The sequence below is a fragment of the Vipera berus genome (assembly GCF_964194415.1).
Source record: "Vipera berus genome assembly, chromosome: 1".
Classification (NCBI taxonomy): Eukaryota; Metazoa; Chordata; class Lepidosauria; order Squamata; family Viperidae; genus Vipera; species Vipera berus.
The window spans coordinates 141658141-141669830 of NC_138202.1; the positions used below are offsets into that span (position 1 = coordinate 141658141).

Below are 11690 nucleotides of genomic sequence, written 5' to 3' on the forward strand. Positions count from 1 at the left end.
TTCCTAGTACAGTATGATAGCTTATAAACTCCAATATCTGAATTCCCACTGCATCCTAAGCCAAATCCAGACAAATCACAAAGTGATTCAACATGATATATGAATCCAATATATATGGTTCGACACCTGGTTAGGATTCCGTATATGTGCTGCTTGTTTTCAATTGTGTTACCAAACTGCCTTATTTCCTGTACGGTGTTATCCCCCTTAAAGCAAATTTTCTCCAGTCTACTGAGCTCTAAGTGGATGGATCTGACTTCTGTAACCTCCAGAGCCTGTGCTAGAGATTTTGAAATGTGAAATTTCACCCCTCTGAAAGACAGCTGGACAGCTTTACATCTCATCCTCCTCTCAAGATTGAGGACTGTCACAACTCATTTAACTTAATAGTGGGCAAGGCAGTCCTGGCAATGTCCCACTCAATAGCCAGCTCTAAAAAGTGAAGGAGAAAAGGAGAAGCAGAGATTTCTATATGGATTACATATTAAATGTGTCATATTTAATTGTCTAAAGTGTTAAGGGATATTCAATCCAAGAAAATTGGGATGCTGGCTATCATCAAAAGAAGTCAAAGAGGTTTCTATATCTTTCTGTGTGGTTCCGGGAAACAATAAATATGCACAGCATACAATGGCGAATATATTAATTCAGCAACAAATCTGTGTTCATAGGAACTTACTAGTCCCTAGTGGGAGCGTTTAATACCAAAGTATTTTAAAATATAATTGCTCAAAAGGGGGTGAAGTGTGAATTTAGATTCATAGAAAATCATTTGATAGCCACATAGTGTATATTGTCTGTCATTTGTCAACCCAAATGCTGAGTCTTTTCTCAAGTCTGTAATGTTATCCTCTCCCCCCTCCCTCCGCTTTTTAAGTATATTCTCTATGACAGCCAGTTTGGTGTAGTGGTTTAAGGCACTAGGCTGGAAACTAAGAGACTATGACTTCTACTCACATCCTCAGTACAAAGCCAGCCACTTCCCTTCAGCTCTAGAAATGAGGCAGTGGCAAAGCACTTCTGAAAATCTTGCCAGAAAACTGCAGGAACTTGTCCAAGCAATTACCTGTAGTCAGGAATGACTTGAATGCACAATAAAGTGAAATAAAATGAAGTGTATTTCCTCAAGTACACAGACACATGTTTGGTAACCCAGATTCTGAGAAGCTTTGAACTCTGTGGAAAGCTTTTTGACATTCTTCATTTTTCAAAAGGTTCTTTCATTCCTATCTACCTGTTCTTATTTTTACTAAGCGTTGACTTGACCAGTTTTGATTTCTGGACTCGCAGACTGAGAGATGTAAAACAGAATGCAGAGAATACTGTATGAGCAAGCAAGATGTCAGCTTGTCTATAATCCTATATTTTCCCCCTTCCCAAACTTTCTACTTTTCTTGACACATGTAAGGATTTTCAGCTATGATGCAAAAGGCAGGATGCTGAACTTTGGCAAGATCTTAGTACCTTATTTCCTCTTCCATAGTTTTCCAACCATCATGGAGCTGATTTAACCGTTAAAAAGGACAATGATTTGGTGATACTCAAAGATGCTAGTGGAAAATTGCACAATCCTTGCATGATCCCACTTTAAATCTATTCAAATATTGTTCAGTGTTGGGTAGTCTTTTAGTCAAATATGCACACAACACTACTGTACAAGTGGTCCTCGACTTATGCCCACAATTCACCATACAGACCAAATTTCCATCGCTAAGCATAATAGTAAAGTGAGTTTTGCCCCATTTTATGACCTCTTTTGCCATTGTTGTTAAATGAATGACTTCAGTTGTTAAGTTACTAACATGGCTGTTAAATGAACCTGGCTTCCCCGTTGACTTTGTTTGTCAGAGGATTGCAAAGGGTGATCACATGACCCAGGGACACTGCAACCGTCATAAATACATGCCAGTTCCCGTGCATCTGAATTTTGACCATGTAACCATGGGGATGCCACAATGGTTGTAAGTGTGAAAAAGAGTCATAAGTTACATTTTCAGTGTTGTTGTTACTTTGGAATGTTCACTAAGTAAATTGTTGTAAGTAGAGGACTACCTGTAAAGAGGACAAGAGAACAACCACGTACTCCATCTTGAACACTGTTGGGGGACGATGGGAAGGGTAATTATTTATTATTAATTGTATACAACAGTGAGATACTTATGTGACCTGCCGGTGTAAAGCCCTTCCCCACGTTTTTCTCCCATGATGTATCCATGTGCAACAACCAAGACGACCAATGAAAAATATGAGATTTGGCACTAGTTCTAGAACTGTTAACTTGCAACTGGAAAAGAAAATAGAAGTTTTGAATAGAGGGAAATCTGCTCCCCGCATATAATATTTTTTGTAAAGAATCAAAGCGGGTAATGTTTGCCCTTCCATGTCTTTCCTTTGTAAAACCTTCTTGTGTGCATTTATAATATATATATATATATATATATATATATATATATATATATATATATATATATATATATATATATATGAAGGAATGGGAAGATTTGCAAAGTTGAGAGTTGAAAACTCTCTCCTGAAACCCTGGAAGAGCTTTATTTGAACTTCCCATCTTACAACTGCCGAGAATGCCTTTTATCAGATTGACAAGGAGGAGTTTCATGTGAAACGGCACAGTAGAGCAAGATTATTTTTTTCCTAAATGTTCTGCTTCTAATTCTAAAGTATTAATAATGAGATTAAAGCAAAGCCTAAAAAACATACTCAGTAAGAGCCTTTTATGATAGGCTTTTGAAGCTAAAGAGAGATATAACCAAAAAAAGAAAAAAGAAAGTTCTAAAATAAGGATTAAAAGAAAAAATAGTTCAGTTATTAAATCTTTAGTTCATCGGTGCAAAGTAATTCCTTTTCAGTTCACATCCACTCTCTGATAAACAGATTCTTTCTTTTTTAAGTTGTTCCAGCTTCCACTTATACAGTATATAGTTAGCAGATAAAACAAGCAGTCCTTTTAGATGTAAGTCTTCAAAAGTGACATATGGTTGGCCATTGGATACAGGAGGGGGAAAAAACCTGTAGTTTTTATTCACGGCATCTTTCTTAGGTAAAATCAAACCAGCCTTGTATGATACCTTTGTTAAGTCAACAATATATGAAAGAGCTTATACAGCAAGGGCATCTTGCTGGTGTAATATTTGTCTGATCCACTGCACAGTGTGCTTTCATGTCTGACAATGTAATACTTCTCATAAATACCAATATGTTTTTTGCAAGGTTGATGTCGGATGCAAACTTTGTTGGTAAAAATACATAACACAAACAGGTCTCTGTCAGAAAAACAAGCAAGTCACTGTCAAGTCACTGTCAGGCAAGATCTTTTAATGTGTTTAACCAGAAAGAATCCTTCTAGATTTCTCAATTGGAATCAGTCTGATTTGTGTTTAAAACAGACTTCACTGTATCCATTTTGAGAACATGGTATGCACAATGGGAGGATCTGTAATCTGTAATAAGATTATATGTAAGGGGGCTTCAGAAAATCTGAAGCTACACTAGGCTTCATTCTCCACTCACCAGGGGCAAGTATGACCCTTTGATTGGCCCATTAATCCTTGAAGTGTGGAAGCTTCTTTCATTGCAATTGAAATTACACACACACACAATGCAAAAACTGTAAAATTATATAAGCATCTTAGCAATGCACAAACAGCTAATTTGCAGCTTCTATTACTAAGCCTATTCCATGACATCACCACCCATGGCTGGCAGGATTTAGATCTCAAAAAGCCATTCCAAAATATAATGCTAAAGGAAGTTGACATCGCTCAGCTATTGGTATTCCAAAATGACCTTCTGAAAATATTTTGAGAAAAGACTTGTTACAAAAAATCAACTTTATATGAACAATGTTTGCTTTAATTTATTTAGACATTACATCATCTATGCTAATTTGTACTCATGTACAAATGGGAACCTGTTGTCATTTGAAAAAAAGGCACCATCCTGAGGTTCGAGCAATTCCTCCTGAAAGTTAGTTTTAGTATTATCCTTGGTAATGCCAATGCCTACATCCCTCTATCATGATCATTCCCTTGGCATTTTACAAAATGTTGCTTTCCATAAAAAGTCAGGTCAAGAAAATAAATTGTGTATCCAACATTACAAAAGTAACCTTCTGGTAGATGTTTTTCTCATCGTCTTTCCCATTTTACCAATCTTCTTGTTTATCTTTCACCAAGCTTTTCCATTATGACCTATAAGACATTCTCAAATGCTACCTACAACCTGCAATTGTATTTTTGTAAAGGCATGCTGCAACCTATAACAAAAAACTTTACATTAAGCTGTAATTTAGAAGGGTTTTTTTTCTAATCCTTTAGGGTGATCTTAGTGATACATCCCCAATTTGATCTCATGGGGAAAAAATCTCTCTTCCTAAAAGTTTCCATGTTCTGATACATTTCTTTAAAGTTTGGAATATCCAACACATTAACAGACAACCACCAGGTCTTTCTAAAAAATCTCCATTGAGCTTCTCTCTGATCTGACATGCCATAGCAATATGATGAGATAGTTGACTCTAGGTGAATATGATTTGGTGAATATACCGTACAGGGCATTACATTTTCACAGTGGATTGATTCAAACTTAAATTGACATAGAATTTTTATCCCAGAGTGTTACAAGGCATGGAACTGAGCAAAAAAAAAGCACCCCAAACCAAATCAGAAAACATTATTCTTGCCTTTCTAAATAAACTGGTACCTGCCAATCTCCATATCAAGTAGAGACAGCCAGGTTGGTTTCTTGGGATTATTTGTAAATATCATTTCTACAGCAAATGTGACAGTAATGGCAAGAATTCAGTTTTGATCAAAGTTTGTAAAGTTCTAGAATACATGCTAAAAAGAACAACACATTGAAGAGCCCAAATTGGCTCATCATGAAGAATCTAAGGAAGAAATTTCATACATGGATAAGGAAGAAGCCAGGATTTTCCAGGACTTACCTCATAGTCCTTCCTTTATCTTCTTTCAAACACTTCTCAACACAAATCTTTCCCAAGGCTAAAGCATTATTTTTATTTTTTGAGACTCTGCCAAGCAATGATTTTTTTCCTTGTCACTTATAGTGTGCAACACCTATTTAATTTTTTTATAACCAGCTGGGAAATTGATCTAACAGGTTCAGTAGTTCAATTACAGGAGAAACAGCATATCTAAAGCCATTTGTATTTCTTCAAATTAGTTTTAAACAGACAGCGAACACTTTGGTATCAAGCTTGTAGAGAGCAAAAAAAAAGAGAGATAGAAAGTTTCCCCAGTGCAAGTGTTCAATAAGAATCTAGATATTTTTCCTCTTGTCAGCTATAGAGCATAATATTTATTGCATTCTTGCCCTTATTTGGTTTAAGGTTTGCACACTTTGAACAACTATCCGAGTTTGCGCTTTGCTTCACATTTAATCTGAAACAAGGTATACTATTTGAGTTGGGGGAAATCACTAGCCTTTCTGAATTTAGTACCAATTAAGGAAAAAGTAGATATCTTACTTTGATGTGTGTTTTTCGAGCTACAATAAATAAACAAAGAAACAAATACATCTAACTCATCTCTCTTTAATAAATTAGATAATTAGATAATAAATTTTAAGCTCATAACACTAAACCCAGAAAGATAACCCTCATTTAAGCCAAGTACCTTTCTTCGGTGAACAATAAAACAATTGATGTCAGGAATTAGAGTGATCCACAAACTAGCAATATGCTGATATCCTGCCCACAGTTTTAACCCTTCATTTATTTTTAAGTGATTTGCCTCTCAGATTTGGAAGATAGCAGGACATGGTCCAAAAGTAGGACACTTCACTGGATTTTGAGCATATTTACATGTTGTTGTCTTTTTAGAAGTGGTGCTTTATCCAGGAACATCTACATGAGTCCATATGATGGACTTTTTCCACAGTGGCTGTTGCTTTTAAAAGCAATGTAATGAGCGGACATGCAACATGTGGGAATTCTCGCATACGAAATTCAGGGATACACACCATGCTGCAACAAGGGATATTTTTCTCATATATTTTTGATATTTTTATCGGATATCAAGCGGGCTGGGTGGGGAGAGGCTGTTATCCATCTGAAAACTGCTTTGTTGATCAGGTAATAAAATTCAGACAGACCTGCCCAACATCCCTTTCCTGCCATTTTAATGAAACTTAGTTTCAAGCAATTTCCCAGAATGTCCTACTGGAATCAATGAAAGTTATTCTCTTAAATATGCAACCAACAGGAACGGTTGTATGTTGAGGAAGGTACTAAAAGGCAGCCAAAGATTATAATCTGATGTCTACTTACCGGGGGCTAAGCCCATTGAACTTAATGAAAGTTGCTTCTGAGCATATGTCTAGATATTTATATTGCAAACACCCTAAAGTCTGGATACTAGAGGCCTTTTTAAAAAAAAAAAAAGAAGAAAAGCTTGTGGGGTTTTTTTATAAAAAATGTTGCTGGATAGTTTAATGTAGCCTTGCCTGAACACCCAACTATTTATATCAATAGATAAGAGTGAGATTTTTTAAAAAGCCAAATAAAGCCTATTTTAGAAGCTCTTTTCAAAGCAGTGAAGAGTCAACGGCTGCAGAATTATACTGCTTGAGAACATGCACCTTCACTAAACCCAAGTATAGGACAGTTTCACATATGTTTCAGTGACAATAATATTGGGGAGATATTTTGCTCACACCATTCCTGCCTATTTGTTGCCTGACAATAAATCTAAAACCTTATGTCAATGCAGAATTGCTGGCATATGATGGAAGACCTTAGTCTGTTTACCTAGCCTCGCTCTGAAAGCACAATTCTGTCTCATTCTCCAGACTTCAGAGATTTCCTGCAGCCTGAAGTGCATCTAGAGACAATTTGCCCCATCATCTTGGTAGCAGCACTACAGCTCGTTCTAATCAAAGGATTCCAGAAGACTCAAGTTTTCCTAGTATAGCTTGTTCCCTGTAATCACTGAGCTGTGGAAATATAATTAAATTTTGCATGTTTTCTTTTCTTTTCTTTTTTTCTTGTGGCACTAGCCAGGATCTCACTACACTTTGAAGATTTTAAACCATCTTATTGCACAATAAATAGTCTTTAAAAGGTCACACCTGATCTTGGATTCGGGTTGGGTTCTGCCCCCCCCCTTCCTGTGTTAAAAACTGAGCCCAAATAAATTCATCCCCAAACAAATCTGGATGCTTGCAACAGCCCCAAAACATTCAAGTACGCTTAGGTTTACGATTTTTTTTTTACCTGGGAATAAGTCTTATCCAAGCCTCCGAAGGATGACTTTTGAAAAGACATCCATAGGATTGCGCTTTCATCTAAACGCACCCCTTACTTCAGAGTAATTGCCACAGATGACAATAAGACTTACTTCCAAGTAAGCACGGGTGGGATCTAAGCCTAGGACCACCACCCAGAAGAGAGTCCTCTCAAGATGCGCGGAATCTTGAGAATGAATCTTCCCGTCTTGATGCGGAAGTAAATTTCACAGTAATCCCTCGGGATTACTTCATTCCTTAGGATCCTCTCTCGCGTTTAGGATAACGGACTGTTTATTGCCAACAGATGGTGGTTTAAATCCCGCACCATTTATTACCAAGGATGTTAAGGACCGAGATTGAAAAATATATATCCCATCTCAAGCCTCGCTTGACTTCAGCCTTCAGCCAGGTTCTGGAAAGGCTTGGTCAGCCTAGCAAAGCGAGAAGCAGCGAGCGAAGTTTGTAGCCCACGGTCACTTTTGCAGCACAGAGCGGCGCGCTCGGGTCCTCTACCTATCCCACCCACCCACCCACCCAAAAAAACCCTGGAAGCGAGGTAAGGAAGGGGACAAAGCAGAACTTGGGGGACGGCAGTTCCCTTATACTAAAAAATTTTTTTTGGGGGGGAGAGATTCGTATCTCTCTGTGTGTGGCGGGGGGGGAGAGAGAAGGAAAGGAAAGAAAAGAAAGAAAAGTTGCGGGTTTTCAAAAGCTCCGAGCTTGGGAAGGGAACCGAGCCGAGCCGAGCGGAAAGCCACCACGCCACCCACCCTCTGCAGAGGCACCGCGAAGTCGGCGCCGCTGCCGGCAAGAGGACCGGACTTGGCTCGCTCGACGGGAGGAGGAGGAGGAGGAGGAGGAGGAGGAGCGCAGGGCAGGCAGGATCGGGCTTCTCTCCCCCACCCGACGCCAGCCCAGCGGAGGTTTCTGTCGAACCCACCCCAGCGAGCGAACGCAAGCGTTTCTCCGCCGCGGGCGGGCTGGCAGGCAGGCGAAGAGTTGGCCCTAAGTTTGAGACCTGGCCAAAAAATAAATACATAAATAAATAAATAGAAATTCGGACGTGGAGAGCCGGGTCGGATCCGGAGCAGAGACGCCAAAAAAAAAAAAAACCCTCTGAGCCAGAACGCCTGACTTACCTGGCTCGGCTCCCACCGCCAGGATCGGAGCGATCGGAAATAATCCCGAAAAGAGGGCGACCCGGCAGGCGAACAGGAGAAACGCGGGCATGGCTCGGAGAGCGCCCGGCCACGGGGCATCCGCTGGAAGCGCCGGCGGGATGCTGGGTGGGTGGTTGGGGGCTCGGCGGCGCCCCTCCGGGAAGTCGCGCAGAGGCGAGCAACCTTGCGGGGCAGCGGCGGTGATTTGGCCAAAAAAAATCTGCTCGGGGAGCCCTGAGCCCCCTATTCGTTGCGTCCGTCCGTCCGTCCCTCCCTCCGTCGGTCGGTCCGCTGGCCGCCTCGCCTCGCTTGCTCTCAGCCGGCTGCCGAGGTGGCTGTGAGCGGGAGCAGCTGGTGTGCCTCGACTCCCCGATGCAGAGCGCGTCTGATCTTACATCACGCAAGAGGGGCAGTCAGGAAGAGCGGCGGCGGCGGCGGCGGGCGATGCCAGAGGAGGCGAATTTTACTGATTGATCGCGGGAGCTGCTGCTGCTGCTGCCGCCTCCACCGTCCGTCCTCCCCCCCTTCCCCTTCGCTCCCCCCGCCCCCGCTTGTGTGTCCCCCATAAATCATAGCTATTACTTTGGGAAGAGGCGGCACCAGAAAACCCGAGAAATCGCCGCGTAACCATCCAGGAGGAGGGAAAAGAAGGGCTTACATGGGAAAGGGCGTCAGTCCACCCTGCTCCCCTCCACCCAAGTCTGGACCCCCCCCCCCGGAATAGAATAGAATAGAATAGAATAGAATAGAATAGAATAGAATAGAATAGAATAGAATAGAATAGAATAGAATAGAATAGAATAGAATAGAATAGAATAGAATAGAATAGAATAGAATCTGGAAGGGACCTTGGAGGTCTTCTAGTCCAGCCCCCTATACCAACTCAGACAAGTGACTGTCCAGTCTCTTCTTTAAAAACCTCCAGTGATGGAGCGCCCACGATTTCCGAAGGCAAGCTTCAGAATGAGCCACTGACATCCCACCCCGCATCCCGGTCCTTTTTTGGGGGGGTGGGGGTGGAGTGGTAGGGGGAAAGCCTGGGGAGTCACACCAAGAGGCTTGCTGGTCAGAAAGTGGAGAGGACAACGAGAGAGAGAGAGAGAGAGAGAGAGAGAGAGAGAGAGAGAGAGAGAGAGAGAGAGAGAGAGAGAGAGAGAGAGACAGAGACAGAGAGAGAGAGAGAGAGAGAGAGAGAGAGAGAGAGAGAGAGAGAGAGAGAGAGAGAGAGAGAGAGAGAGAGAGAGAGAGAGAGAGAGAGAGAGAGAGAGAGAGAGAGAGAGAGAGAGAGAGAGAGAGAGAGAAGTCAGCTTGGTCTGCTCAGCGGGGAGAAGAGAGAGCCTTGAGTGGACGGGGTGGGGGTGGGACATCTCAAATGCAGAGGTTTTTCCAACGCGGAAGAGTCGTTTGAACTGCAAACTGTCAGGGAGGTTTGGGTCAAATTGAATGAGTCGGCAAAATCCGGTCCCTTTGCAGACCTGGAAACTTCAGCTGCCTTTGGAGAGTGGCAGCTGCCTCTTCAGGGAGCGCTGAGTAGTACCTTCTGGAGAGAGGATTTTGCTTTTCATCTGAGAACACTGATGCGGGAAGCAGAAGAGAAGAATTCAGGCAGGACTGGGAGGACCTATGAGCCTATCTATGAGCTAGGACTATCTGGGAGCCTCCCTGTGTAAAAACCTGTAAGCCAGTTGAGAGAAAGCAAGATAGAAAACAAAATAAACTTTTCACCAAAGAACTGTATGGCATTTGACATATATAGCTCATTACACGCCCTCATTACACAGTGGTTATATTTTTGCCCTTGGCTCACTTTTTTGGTCTGATGCAGTGGGCTGACTTAAAAGTTCTAGATTTGGGATGGGAGGAAGGGGAGTAAGTGACTACAGGTGCAACAAGTGGCAACTCTGCCCTTTGCTAGTGTTTTGGTAGGTGTTGTTATTGTGGTTGGATGCCCAGGCCACAGGGCAACATCCCTGGGTGGTTGAGTATCCAAGAGCAGGGAGAGTTGGTAGTGGCCATGTTTTGTGATGTCTGTGGGTGGATCATCTGGCTAGGAAGGGGAGGGCAGGGAATGGGATAAGGCTGGAATAGGGTGAGAAGGACAGGCAATTCCATCAGGATGGTGATAAGGGGAATCCAAGGATGGGGTGCTCAAGGGAAAGGCAGCATCAGTGGTGGAAGGTGACTGATCCCATCCTCCAACTCAATCTTCAATAATAGTCAGTCTTCAATAATAGTATACAGTTACTCATGCTTTGGTCATGTTGCATATGGATTATTGCAGTGTGTTCTAGCTGGGGCTGCACTTGAGGACCACTTGGAAATTACAGCTAACCCAAAATTAAGGAGGGGCAGGGCTTTTTTTGTCATAGAACACTCAGAATGGAGTTCCGGCACCTTTTTTGGGATGGAAACTTGTAGGGTAGGCAAGGCGGTTGTATGATGTATGTGAGTTCCGGCACCTTTTTTTTTAAACAAAAAAAAAGCACCGGAGAGGGGCGAACAGCAATGGGTATGCTTTGGTGTGGTGTTGTAACAGCACTGCATTAATTGCCAGGAAGCTTCTCAGTTCAATTCAAGATGGACTTAGGAAGCCCTGCATGAGCATCTACTTGACCTTCCAGCAAATGCAACATCAGTAAGTTAGGAGGCCAGCTAGAAGAGGAAGAGGCTTCTCCTCCCTTAAAAATCTCAACTACATCCTGAAATTTTCCCCCAGTTTCTTGGTGAAGGGTTGGCTGCCAATGTTGTGACAAGATGCCCAAGTCATTAATGCCTCACTGTATCTGTTCTTTGATTTTTTCACCCCAGGAAAATCATTACGGTTGCCTCCTATGTTTACAGGCAAGGAGACAGGAGAGACAGGAAGAGCTGAATTGGACCCATTAATCGTAATCTATTGCACTGTCTGCCCATTTAACTGTTTGGATTCTGAAGCTATAAGATACATCCTGGACGGCATTTAGAAGAGGACTGGACTAGGACCAATAAGATCAGAAAGAGAATGAGGCCAGAACAGGATTGGTATCTCCAGTTTATACCCAGTCAATGAGCTCACTTGCATAAATGTCCTATATGAATGTGTATGTCTTCCAATCCACCATGTGTTGTCATATAACCTTCTTCACAACCAAAAGCTGGTTTCCTCCTTGCAATCGATCTTCTGTAGTGTTTTTCTATTTAAGTTAGCTAAACTCTACTGGTTGATGGGGAGGTTAAGTTAAACAATATTTCAATGTCAGATGCAGGGCATGTTCAGTAAACCTA

The 11690-nt window shown here is 41.9% G+C and overlaps 1 protein-coding gene across 1 annotated transcript in view; it reads right to left on the reverse strand.

Annotated features, from left to right (window-relative positions):
• LRP1B (LDL receptor related protein 1B) overlaps nucleotides 1–8496 on the reverse strand; it is a gene marked incomplete at both ends in the record, with an annotated part of 948262 nt that extends 939766 nt beyond the window's left edge. The window contains 1 exon segment of the mRNA XM_081314549.1: nucleotides 8406–8496. Coding sequence (XP_081170675.1) covers nucleotides 8406–8496 — 91 coding nt within the window.
• Between the last annotated feature and the right edge of the window lie 3194 nt (nucleotides 8497–11690).